Source organism: Canis aureus, chromosome 13, assembly GCF_053574225.1.
Source record: "Canis aureus isolate CA01 chromosome 13, VMU_Caureus_v.1.0, whole genome shotgun sequence".
Lineage (NCBI taxonomy): Eukaryota > Metazoa > Chordata > Mammalia > Carnivora > Canidae > Canis > Canis aureus.
Window position 1 is genome coordinate 30,247,831 of NC_135623.1, and position 14,251 is coordinate 30,262,081.

The window sequence follows — 14,251 nt, forward strand, 5'->3', positions numbered from 1 at the left end:
AATATGAGTTTAGTACTTCAAATTTCCCAAGTACTTCCCTATACACAATCCCATTCAAATATCATGTCTGCTCTAAAGATAGGCTGATCCAAAATGTATTAGTATTCCATTTCACAGAGAAAGAAAGCTGAGCTGCAGAGAGAGTAAATACGTTGCCAGGAGCTACAGAATTAGAAAGTGATCAGTTTAAGACTCAGCTGGGATCTTTAGCTTCAAGTTAAATATCCTTTTTTTTTTTTCTTTTTCCTTTCTACCCTGTCTCTCACTAAGTTTCAGTATTCCATTTAACTTTTTATTTTTTTTCCTTTTTTTCCATTTAACTTTTGTAAAAGTTAAGTAATCTTTTTCAAATTGTTAGCTTTAAAATTAATAAGATTGCTTTAGTAAACATATGGGTAAAATAAAATGGGTCAATTTACGATGCTTATGATCCAAGTATTAATATCAAGCGTGATCTTGCAATTAACAGTAAGAGAAAAAAATCAGTTCGTAATCTCCATGTGTAAGAATAAAACAACAAATCCTGTTATTGCAAGAAAAATGAATCTTATGCTTTCATCAGGGAAAACAAAAAACAGGAAAAAGAGTCAAAAAGATTGGCAAACAGACTTCAAATGTCTCATAAACAACAGGAGACAACTTTAACCTATACTTGACACAATTGCTTCACACAGGTCTTGGGGATAGTAAAAACAGTGGGAGTAGCAAACAGTAATTTCTTTAGCTCTTTTCATTGTTGCATTTTAACATATGTTGTTATAAGACACCTCGATTTCCTTTTATTTGGAAAGATTCTTTGTGTTGGAACAATACAATTATCAACAGCAAAGAAGACATTTTCTATTGACGATAATAATGTGGGCAATTTACTGTATCTATACTTATCTTTACAATACAGTATCATCATAAAGGATAATAAGAGGTATAATAAGCAATTGTAGGCCTTTGTGAATAACTGCCAGTTTGACAATGCTGAAGCTTTGAGCTTACCAATATATAGAAAAAAAAAGGACATTGTTCAACTATTATTAAACTCTTCCATGAAATAAAATCAATTAAGAGTTACACAATTTTCTAACCCAAAATGATACAATTTCAACAGGAAGTATAGGTTTCCAATAAATGGGTCTATCAGAAGGTCAGAATAGTTTGCAGGCAAGCTAAAAATGTCACATCAGAGAGTTTTACATTGGGATATAAGTTGGGAGCTGCAAGATGTCATTACCTTATGCAAACACTGTTGTCATTAAACAAATTATATTTTCAGGTACGTTTAGCAATGGTGACCAGCTTCAATGCTAATAAAACACAGAAAAACTTGTATTTGACGTTCTGTTAGGATGGTAACTCAGAGTCAGTCATGAAATTTGCAAAATTAGTTTCATACACTTACTAATGATGAAAATAAGTTCATCAAGGTGAATTAGGCTGCGGTGTACATAAATAAACATGCAGTAAGTTAGAAAGTTGTAAGATTGATCATTTTTATAAAGGCGATGACAGACTCATGGAACTGGGAAAGAGAATTAAAAGGAGCAAAAAATGAGTAATTGGCAGAATTGATCAAGATAAATAATTATCAAAAAAAAAAAAAAAGATAAATAATTATCAATTTTAGGATTCTGAAATAATTTAACTCAAGAACTTTTGCAGCAGTCTCTCTTTTCCACATCAGGAGCTCTCTACTCACAGAAATGGCAGCTTTAATTTGAAGAGGAAAATGACTTGGTCATTTCATTAAGTCTGCAAATAAATGATCACATAACTTCAGATGAGTATTGCTATCTGTTCCCCAAAAGTAAATTTCTTTACTAAGTGCCGCTTTCCAGCTTTCCCACTTGCCACATTTTCCCTTCAGCTACAAAATTTCTCTCACACTATTTAAATATAGGTGAGTTGCTCATGGGTTTCAAAAGCTTTCTGACTTTTACTCTTATCCAATCTTAGAAAAACATTTCACCTATGGATTCTTTCAAAGGGGCCAAAGTCATCTGAAATAACTTCAATTTCATATTCATATTTCTTCCTTGGAAATTATGATGAATAATAGTACCTCATATATTGAGATAAGGACACATCATGGCAAAATCCATGTTGTTTCAGTTGGTAAGTGGAAACTTTCAATGTTTAATTTGCTGGGGAAACTCAATGAGACTCTCCTCTGAGTCCATAATCTCAAAATAAAATTTCCTTGGTTAGTCTTATTGGCTCCTTGCCATATTCTACATTGCCTTATTTTCAGTTTCCTTAAGCTCATAAAAAGTACCTCTGCTCCCACCTCCTTTAGCTGAGAACCCATATTCCCTTGAGAAGAATATCTCTGATAAAATGTCTACGTCTTCTTCTTCCACCAAATCAAACTTTTCATTCATCTCTACATTACACATTTCATTCTCCTTTCTCCGTTTTTCAGAGGAAAGAGTTCTACTAACCTGCAATTAATCTTGAAACCATGCCCGTCCTTTACTGTGGTTGCCCAGCAAAAATTGCTTCCCCTTTGTTTCTTCCTTGGCTGAAAGCATTTTCAATAGGCTCTCTCCAATATTGCCTAGTTTCTCAACTTTTAACCACCTCTCTTCTTCTTTGCCAAACTTCTCAAAGGAGTATTACTCATCGTCTCCATTTCTAAACTTCTAATTGACTCATAAATTCTTTTCATCATAGCTATTCTCCTTCCATTCTATTTTATTGAAACTGTCTTTGCAAACATTTCCAGTGACCTAATTGTAAATCTAATCACCTCATATTAGACAAAATCTTTTATGTCTTCATGGAACATTTGATACTGCTGGTCACCTCCAATCTCCACACTTAAAACTCTCTCTTTCTTTATTGCTTTTTTGTTTCATTAACTATTGACTCAGTTGATTTTTACATCTCTCATTGTTTCTTCCCAGACTTGTATTTGCTTTTTAGGGTAGGTTCTATCTTTGCCTTTATCTATTCATTTTTTCCATATTTCCATTCATTTCCATGGACTTCATAAAGTACTGGTTCTTATCCCAACTCAAGAAATCTTTGTGATGATTTAATGGTGAAATGTATTTAATGCAATGGCCAAAGTCCATAGTCCTATAAGTCCCCCAAACATGAGCTTGGTACCTCTAGCTCTTCTCACCATTATCCTTCTGAATGCAAATGATACTTGATTTGCCCATGTAAATTCTTTAATTTTCCTTATGAAATTGGACTTCAGGGATAAGGCTGGTTATAGATGCAATAAAATGAAATGCTAATTTCCCTAAGAAAATTCCCATTGAAAGTTGGTAAATTCATTGCTTGGAATAAACAAACATTGAATAAAAGCAATATAAAATTATATAGTTCAAAAAATATATAGTTCAGCCTACAATTCAATGTACCAGTATTTTTATGTATAATGCAATCATGTAGAAAAGCTTTTAAAATAAGTACACCTTTATAGTCAGTGAAAATTAGTCTGTCAATTGAGTTTTTACTGTAACTTGTAAATAATCCATTTTGTCTCATTTAATGAAATAATTTTAAAAGTATGTGGGTTTCTGCTAAAGGAGAACACATTGTTAGGAAGTAATCTATTCTTCCTTGCATTTCACTTTATTGTACATTTGTGTGTATGTGTGTGTGTGTGTGTATGTATGTGTGGTTTCCCAATTTTAAGCAGTAACAAAAATACTCTGCAAGAAAGAGAGGCTTTATTGTATTTTCTGTGTCTAAATAACCTGAACTCACCTTTTTACAACAATTGCCTGGAAAATGTATTCAACATTACCAATACAATCTACCTCCATGAAGCTATTTGAAGAGGCATAAAATGACAGCAAATTTTTATTGTGTGTGTGTGTGTATAAAATACTGTTTTATTCTTTCATTTGTATTATTTCCCATTACTAAAATAACAGAAGAAATGCTGGTCATGGTAATACCTCTCTTCTACACAGTTTAATATTTTCTGACACTAGTCCCTTGTTTCTTTCAAAAAAATCATTTTATTTTTCAAAAAAAACTTTTCAAAAAAAACATTTTATTATGTTTATAGTTCAGAACTATAAACATAATACTTTGGTTATCATATACATATTTTACCTTTAACTTTTGGAGGTACCACTTGTCTGCAAAATTGAAAGTGTGGTCACATTTCTTCTCTTCTTAAAAACTCTTATTTGGTTCACTGTTGCCTATAGGAAGAAGCCCAGGCTTCCCTAACTCTGATCTCCCTATCTCTGCAGTCTACTCCCCATCCCTCCTCATGCCTGCTTCCATTCTTATTCTCCAAGTCCATCTGGTAAGCTCTTTAAAGTCACCCTTCAAATTCTAGCTAATTTTTTTTCTCTAGAAATATTCTGAAATTTACAATTGACAAATAATATTGTGTAAGTTTAAGGTATGCAATGCAGCGATTTGATATGTGTACATGTTTTTGAATGTTTGCCATAATCAGGTTAGTTAATACATCCATCACCTCACATAATTATCATTTTTTAGTTGTTGGTAGTGAAAAAATTTAATATCTACTGTCTTAGCAAATATTAAGTATACAATACAATATCATTAACTATAGTTACCATGTGTACATAAGATCCCCAATCTTATTTCTTTCTTTTTTTTTAATTTTTATTTATTTATGATAGTCACAGAGAGAGAGAGAGAGAGAGAGAGAGAGAGAGGCAGAGACACAGGCAGAGGGAGAAGCAGGCTCCATGCACTGGGAGCCCGACATGGGATTCGATCCCGGGTCTCCAGGATCACGCCCTGGGCCAAAGGCAGGCGCTAAACCACTGCGCCACCCAGGGATCCCCCCAATCTTATTTCTTATAACTGAGTTTCTATCCTTTGACAAGCTTCTCTGCATTTCTCCCATACCTCCGGCCCGGAAAACCACCAATCTATTCCATTTCTATAAGTTCAACATTTTTAGGTTCTACATATAAGTAAGGTCATACGGTATTTCTTTGCCTTACTTATTTCCTTTAGTGTAATGTCTCAAAATTCACCTAGGCTGTTGCAAATGACAAAATTTCTCTAGAAGAATTTTTATTATACCATCTGCTTTTCCTCTATGCCCATACAATTAATTACTCTTTTTTTGTAATATTAAAAAACCTTGGGGTGCCTGGGTGACTCAGTTGGTTAAGTGCCTGCCTTCAGCTCAGGTCATGATCCCAGGAGCCTGCTTCTCCTTCTCCCTCTGCCCCTTCTCCTGCTCGTGCTCTCTCTTGCTCACTCTATCTCAAATAAATAAATAAAATCTTTAAAAAAAAAAAAACCTTGTACTTACTTTTATTTTCACATTAGTCATATTGTATTCAAATTAATTTCTTATAGTGATAAACTGTACATAACATAAAATTTACCATTTTAATCAATTTTATATGTAGAGTTTTGACATTAAATATGTTTCCTATATTTGAGAAAACTACTATTCATTAAATATCTGAATTTGTTAATATACTTATACCTAGTGCTTTAACTCAATGCCTGGCAAATGGATGATGCCCAATAAATGTTTGCTGAATTGAGGTATCATGATCAAAATCACACATCAGCTAATTATGTCAATTAATAGTTCTACTCCACTCTAACCTAAGACTTTACAAAAGAAAGAAAAAAATATATATATACTTTCAGTAGTTTTCACTTTACCAAAACAAAACAAAACAAAAATAAACCAAAATAAAACCTTCAATGCTTTCTCATTTCATAAAGTATGGATTCCACACCTTAGTCATGGCATTCAGGGCCCTCTGAAATCTGAGTCTGTCTGCCCCATCTCTCCACCTTCCACTCCCATACCTCTTCATATCCAAATCCTTACTGACACAACACCATCTTTTACTCTTGAAACAGCCAATTTCAGGTTTTTGTTTTTGACCATACTGTCTCCTCAGTCTGAAATGTTTTCCCCCAGTTTTAAAGCCAGATCGATGGGGGAACAGAGGACTAGGTGAGGACAGAGCACATTGACAAGTCCTTGAAACAGGGAGAGTGATCGTGTTCTACAGACTCAACTGCCTCAATGTTCATACTTTGCTAAGGGCAGAAGGCAATCCTAGCCCGACCCCCGGAGGAGCCTGTGAGTCAATTTAACATATAAAAATTCCTTTAGAAATTTCCTTTATCTCTAAATCCCCAAGACATGTTTTGGCAATCATCCTTCAAGCACATGGCCCACCGATACACATCTGAAGGGTCTCATGACTCAGGTTTTATTAGATGGTAATAAATGACCTTTTCCCAATACTAGCTGTTTCCTCAAGGTCCTGGAAACCTTCCAAAGTTCCTTAGAGAGTACACTATCTTCAATCCCCTCCCAACTCCCAGGTATATAATCAGCCACCTCTGACAGGCCCAGGGCAGCAGCTCTCCCTGCCCATGGGTCCTGTCACCAGGCTTTAATAAAACCACCATTTTGCACCAAAGACGTCTCAAGAATTCTTTCTTGGTCGTCAGCTCCGGACCTCACCTATATGCCAAAACTTCATCAAACCCATGATGAAGGGAAAACTAGGGAAAACTCAAATTGTCCTTCTAGGGTGAGCCTTCTCTGACCCTTTAGTTGAGAGTAAATACCCTTCTCCTCTCTGTATTTTGGGCTTCTATTTTTCATTTATTTAGTTTTTGCACTAAGTTGTATCTTACATTTATATATTCATCTTCATCACTTGAGGGCAAATTACATGAATTTGCATAATATTTCATTTATCATTTTATTTTGTCCTATTCTTCCTCTCAGAGACTCCGAATTCTCTGCACTTCGTGGTTACTCAATAATTTTATTTGGAAAGAACAAACATCTTGTTCATCTGATCCATATAATCAGTGCATTGTTGTTTATCGAGCATACTAAGGTTATTTAAACTTGAATACTAAGGAAAGAACAAAGGAACGATGTGAAAACACTGGTTAGAATAAACGCTAAACAATGAAATTTGATAAATACATGTTAATCATGAGGTTCATATCATTGTAGTGAATACAATAAATACAAATGAACAAGATGCAGTCCATTTTCTCAGGGAACTAACAACCTAGACCTAGACAGATATATAATTAACCCTGATAGTTGTTGAACAGTCCTAATAAATGCTGAAGCAATGAGCTCTAGCAATTTGAACTAAGGAATGCTGACTGTTGGCAAGGAATCATAAAATATTTTATCAAAAAGGTAATGTCTGAACTTCAGTTTAAATGGGAAAATATGATTTCAATGGGCAAATTAGGATTGTGGAAGCATTCCAAGAGAGACATTTGCATAAGTAAGATGCAGGAAAAATGTTGGCTGATTTCAAAAACAATAAAAATAGTTATGTTAATAAGACTTTAGAATGACTCAGTCGGGGCAGTAGGGGTAGTAGTACTTAGAGCTAGATTTGTAGGTTAGGACCAATGAAGAGGTTCTTTTTTTTTTTTTAATTTTTATTTATTTATGATAGTCACACACACAGAGAGAGAGAGAGGCAGAGACACAGGCAGAGGGAGAAGCAGGCTCCATGCACCGGGAGCCCGACATGGGACTCGATCCCGAGTCTCCAGGATCGCGCCCTGGGCCAAAGGCAGGCGCTAAACCGCTGCGCCACCCAGGGATCCCCCCGAAGAGGTTCTTGTTATATGATAATATTATTAACACATGTTAATACAATATATTATTATGTTGTTAATATATTAATATGGTATTCATCACATATAGGTATATACTACATGTTGGAATCCATTATGAGAAATAATCACTATGATTAGAGCTTTGTTTAGCAGGTTTAACCTTGGAGAATTATATAGCAGGGAGGTATCGGAAACAAAAATAAACAAAAACCTACTGTAATATTCCAAGTGAGAATTAATGAAGACCTGAACTATAGTGGCTTTAATGTATGCACACACAAAAAAGAGAGTAAATGGATGGGGGGCGGGTGATTACAGACACGGTTAAATGTAAATATTAGAACTGCCTAAATACAGAGAGTTAACACAAATTCAGAGATAAGAACATTTTGTAGTAGGAGAGAATGGCACATTAGGAGAAATGACCTTTTTGGGCTCGCCTGTAAAATAATAGTAGTATCAAACTACCGGGATCATTCTGCTGATATATATATGTATTTAACACAGTGCCTTGGAATTTAAAGCACTCAGTAAATATTACCTATTGTTAATGTTAACTCATCAACAGAATCATCTAGTAATGGAAAATGTCATCTAACTCTAAAATATCTTTATAATTTTGTTTATGATATAATGAAGAGTTATTAAAAACACAAATACAACAGAAATATATAGTACATATACTTACAAACAGCAGAGACAACCAATAATGACAGTTTGGTATTTATATGCAAAATTTTTTCTAGTCCTACAATAATGTATTATTATTACTTGTATCTTTTAAATATTTTATTTATTTATTTATTCATGGGAGACACAGAGAGAGAGGCAGAGACAAAGGCAGAGGGAGAAGCCGACTCCATGCAGGGAGCCGGATCTGGGACTTGATCCTTGGACTCCGGGATCACGCAGTGAGCTGAAGGTGGAGGCTCAACCGCTGAGCCACCCAGGCATCCCTTATTACTTGTATTTGTACAACACTGGGATCACCCTATGGAATTGTTTTCTTTTTGTAAAAGAATGTTTTGGAGCTCTTTCCAAATTAGAACATAGAGCTGCCTCATATTCTTTCGAATAAGGTTACTTCTTTCATTGTGTTAATGGGTCATAGGGAATCCATGGGGCTACCTGGAAAAACTAGGTGGAGTTCAGGCCCACCAGTGCATATGGTGCCTTTGTGTAAATGAGAAAACTTGCTCCCTGTAGGCGATGACAGACACACAAGTGCATATCTTGATTAGTGACCCCTAAGCAAGATTTCATTCTCTCCGCTTTGCCCTGTGCTAGATACCCGTGGCAGAGAACAGTCTCTACAACCATTAGCAAAGCTGTGGGGAAATGCCAAACCAACGTTTAAAATCTTTTGTGAAGCTCAGAAGAAAGCATGAACTTTGAGTTACAGATTTTGCCATTTTTTTTCTCCCACAGAAGTCATGGTTGTAGCCTTGGGTGTATGAGAAATAGATGAAGCCTCCTCGGAAGACTTTACATAAAGGAAAGGTATTAAAGGGTGATAACTCCAAAACGTGTGAGAATGGGACAAGATGAGACAGAGAGAGACAGAAATAGGGAGAAATACACAAACAAACACAGAAAGAGAATAATGATATATAGACGATAAAATAAAGTCTATTAACGTAATACAATGATAGAATAAACTATCTTCTCAGACTCTACCCATGCATATATATGTATGAATATATTGGCATCACTTGCAGTCTAAACCTCTGCTCTCTGATTTCTTCATTCGGAATTTTGGAACTGAAATAATTCAGGAATATGTTTGGATAAATTCCTTGCTATCTCAACAGTTATTACCACTACCAGAAATTCGTGGATCAAATAGATTCTGATAATATAGTATAATCGCTTGTCAAGCTTGCTATTTGAACTCAGGGAATGCAGAGTTTGAATTATAAGGGACATTTGTAAGTACATTTTCATTTTAATTTAAAATTAAAATCTGAAGCATCAAATGAAAATTTCCCCAAACCCTGCTCATTCAGCCATCTGCAGAATTTTGTTCTAGTACCTGATTGTGTTTGTCTATTACATATTTTTGTTTGATTATGAAGAATGTGTTCTTAATTAGTTCTTTTTTTCTATTAAAAGGGCCCTTTATTTTCTAAAACATTTGCTTCAATTACTCCCTCTAATATTCAAATTTTATCTAGTTCCCCTTTCTAAATTTGACAAGAGTTTAAATTTTTCTAAACGTTTTTGTCAGATTTTTAAATATATTTTATCAACAATACACAATGCCTTGTTTATAGATTTTTTTGTACCAATTGTTATCTAAGAATTCAAATTGCAAGTGTCTTCTGATTTCTCTCTTTTTTTTTTTTTTTGATTTTTATAATGAAATGTGAGTTTCATTATGAACTAAGAGTTGGCCTTTCTCCATGCACTGTCTCTCAAGATCATTAATTATTTATAAACAATCTATTGTTAGGAAACTAAGGGAACTTCCCTACCCCCTTCCTCAACCTTGGATATGTGACTTCCTAAATAGGGATTCTGGTTAAGCCACCTGGAATTTGATAAAAATCAAAAACAAAAAGAAAAAAATATTAGAGTTAATAATGAGCACACAATTAGTTTCTTCTTATGCAAATGATGTAAAACAAAACAAAAAGCATTCAAAGGGCTGCAGTAATTGTAGAATAATGTTCATGACTTAAAATATATTTAATCTACCACAAGCAATCAAGTGGACAGTGCTGCCTACAATAGACTACAATAAAATTTGAGGCTAAAATATTTAAGATGATTGTCAAAAGTCGTTCCTCCACTTTAGTTCTCTCAACCATTGTTCTTCCATATCTAATTGACTATTCCGTTGCCATTAATGAAGCAAATTCTCAGAGCCTTACTTGAACTTGAAGTATCTTTTTATTTCGGGGTACATAATTTTGCCAAGGGGTCTCACCACACCTTTGTCTATGATAAATAGAAGCTTTATCACTGCATGGTAAGCAAGGCTTCTACAGTAGTAGTTGCCAAAGTTTCTTTACTCTTATCAATAAAATATTTTGAGGGATGTACCCAAAATAAGTGTACTTTTAAACATACATGAGAATCAAAATTAACAATGATAAAACAAAAAATAATTAAGCATTTAGTATTTTCCTTTTGGACATTCCAGGAATGTATATACTTACTTTATTGGTAAAATCTATTCTTTTTTTTAAAAAAAGACTGAGTCCTTCCTGTCATTATCTATTATTTGAGAAGTTTTCTTCTACTATAATGATTAAGATGTATAAATATTTTATTTCCTTTTGGTTTATTTATTTTATCTATCTATCTATCTATCTATCTATCTATCTATCATCTATCTATCTATAGTCATCAAGTTTGCTAAGATGATCTGGTCACCAAAAATCTTTGTCTATTTATTTTTAAACTGTTGTGCCACCATTTATGCTTTTAACACTGCTAGCATTTAGCTCACATGGAATTCATTTTTCTTGTATTTAAAAGACCACTTTTTCTAAGGTTTAAATTGTTAAACCTAGAACAAAGGGAAACTTTAAACTTGTTTAATTGGTCTAGCTTATTTTAAATAACAAGGTAATTTATACTAGACAAGATTTTTATCATGGTTTAAAAATGTGTATTTGTGTGTAAAATGTAAATTCAAATATTATTTTAATAAGAATGCCTTGATAGTATTTACAATTAATAGCATTAGCTTCTCACATATTTAATTATCTAAAACTAAGATTTTGTAGGATTATTTTAGTATGTCTACTACTAGCAATAGCAATATTTATATCACTGAAATAAATTTCTGGAGAAAAGGGTAGCCTTATAAGTAAATGGGAGAGAAAGAGAGAGAGAGAGAGAGAGGGAGAGATCGGGCTATTTTGGTGGCCTACACAAATTATTTTTCATGTATTTTATATCTTTTTAATGTATTATTTTATCTATCTATGTATCTCTATATATCTGATCTAATGGCCCTAGTTCATTTGTGTACTAATAACCAAAAGGTAAATTTTTCTAAAGAAAAAAAATAACTCTTTAAATCTGGTAATAAAGATGGTTACTATACTTTAGTCAGGAATGAGAGCAAGAGAAGTAGATTAATGATGCCACTAAACATGGGCATGATGCTTTTAGAAGATAAGAATAATAACCTTAAGGGAAGTATATTTATATCTCCAAGGAGTTAACTTCATTTGTGACATTTTCTAAGTTTACCAGATATTTGACATGTTTTCCAATTTTGAAGCTGTGTTGTACTTTTTGAAAGGACAAGTATTCTGACTGCAATCTTTCTAAGCCCCTTTGTTGCTAGTTCTTGGTAATTTTCTTTTCATCTCTTAGTGACAGATCTGAATCACCAGAAATCAGAAATATGACTCTGGCAACTAGTTTCAACAGAGCTTGTTCAGTGGCATATACAGAATGTCATTTATTTTTTGTGACAGTTTTAATAAAAGTGATGTGAAACACAAGGGCTATAATGTTAGTGATATTGCACCTCAAAAGAGGAGAAAGTTTGGTATGTTACCTCCTGATTAGCAGCAGCTAGTTCTTCTTCCAGTGCAGAGACTCTTTCTAAAGAAACCCTCAGTCGCTCCCTTACCTAGAAGAAAAACCAAAATATGTGCAGTAATGTACATCCCATACATGTTAAACTGTGCTGAATCCATCAACATCATTATCAGAGACAGTCACATTTGGCAAATTATTAAAGTCTTTAGAGCCCGAAGTGCTCATTAATACTATGAATACATTGTCACCTTATAGCATCACTATATCAAGGGATTTCCTTATAAGCAAGTCATTTTAGTGTTCCAAAGGCAGGATTTCCAATGGGGTTGGAGATAGACCTGCTTGTTCTTAATTCTCACTCATAGTAAGTGGAGGCAAGTTCAAAAGCAGATTATGAATTCATCTGTAAAATAGACTTACTGATGAGACATAGGCAAAAAAAGTTCTACTTTTAAAAAAATAATACATGAGCTTCATTTGGCATGAATAACTTCGTAAAGGATTCTCAGAACCCGAAAAATGTTGTCCATTGCTCATACATTTTGTATTAGTAAGAGGTCTATATTGTTACTGAGGGATTGGAAAGTATTGCTTACTCTGGAATTCCTAACTAGCTTCCTCATACCAAAGGTTAAGCCAATATATTTGTAAAACCAAAAACTCTGCACATTGTTTGAAGGTAATTATGATCTGAAAATAATTGTGATTTGCAAATGTTTCATACATAAATGAAATTCAAAGTAGTTTTTTAATTCTTGCTTTCTTAGAACTTCTAAAATTAAAAAAAAGAAGTTCTAAAATTGATTTAGTTATTATATGTTCAAATCTTTAGATATGTTGCATATTACACATATTTAAAAAGACATATTTTTTTATCATGTAAGAAATTTAAGAAATTCAGAAGAAATTTGACTGAATTAAAATGAATGTCTACTGCAGCTTAATTCTCCTTAGAAAAGAATCAACAAAATTCATAGCTTCAAACTGAGATGCAATCCCTGGTGATTTTTTGATTATAAGTTAATAATGATTTTTTTTCACATGGGAATGTTACATTATTTGTACAGTTAACATGTATTTTAATACAATATTGTATTTTTATAAATTCTAATTGTATTAATTCATTGATAGTATAGTTTAATGAATCACAGTTTCCTTTTAAAAAATATGATTTAACTGAAAATATAATATATAGGTTAAGTAATATAGTTTAATTAATTATTACTAAATAATATAGGTTAAATATATAAAATATATTTAAAAAACTTACATAACAATTTTAATGTTGTATTATAACATTATTTTCCAATTAGTAAACAGACAATAAAGCCAAAAATACATATTATTAATTAATTAAAAATTAATATCATATTAATCTAGAATTTAATTAGAAAATTTATTAAAAATCTCAATCATATTCTTTTGCTGTACAATGAAAACTGATACATATTCAGGTGGCTGGGTGTACTTAATTGCTGAAATATATCTTGAAGAAGAAAGAATAACTGTCCAAGAGGAGTTTAATATTAATTATACTTAGTTATGCCTAAATTCTCTGGAAATTAGTAACATATTAATTGATATTTGATATCAAAGATAATTACACAGGATCTTTTCTGATATTTAGGCGTGCTAGATGGACTGCCAGGTACCAGTGCTGTTAGACAAATAATTGTTCATTAAAATGGATGAAACTAATGCTCATTAATAACTGAACAAGAGCTACTTGAAAGGAAATCTTTGATGATTTGACCTGGGGAATACTTTTTTAGGAGCAGCTGGAATAGATGCAAAAGCAGTAAATATCCTGAAGGCTGAAAATAAGGATTGCTGATATGTGGAATGCAGGTATCAATAAAAAATCTTAGTAGATATGCTTGATATTTAACAGGGATGTTGTAAAGTTTTATGCCCACTTCCTAAAATACCAACTAAAAAATATGGGTGTTTTGAGTGAGAAAGGTCTAAGAATCCTAGTGGATGAGAAGAGCACTATGAACCACTCTAACTTAACGATCTCACCGTATGCGACATTGATCAGATCACATTTAGGTTGCTGTGAAGAGGTAAAGGTGTCCTATTTTAAGATATACTGATACATTGGAATGTTTCTAAAAGAGTCATTCAAATCATATAAAAAATGGTTGAAACCAGGCTATTTGTAGGTTAA

At 33.1% G+C, this 14,251-nt stretch overlaps 1 protein-coding gene across 18 annotated transcripts in view; it reads right to left on the reverse strand.

Annotated features, from left to right (window-relative positions):
• Nucleotides 1-14,251, reverse strand: part of PPFIA2 (PPFI scaffold protein A2) — a 475,838-nt gene that overhangs the window by 168,606 nt on the left and 292,981 nt on the right. For 17 of the 18 annotated variants that reach the window (XM_077845638.1, XM_077845653.1, XM_077845643.1 and 14 more), the window contains one exon: nt 12,098-12,172. The exons of the other annotated variant lie outside the window; for it this stretch is intronic. In XM_077845638.1, the coding sequence (XP_077701764.1) occupies nt 12,098-12,172 (75 nt within the window). The remainder of the gene's footprint in view (nt 1-12,097; nt 12,173-14,251) is intronic. 18 annotated transcript variants of the gene reach the window in all.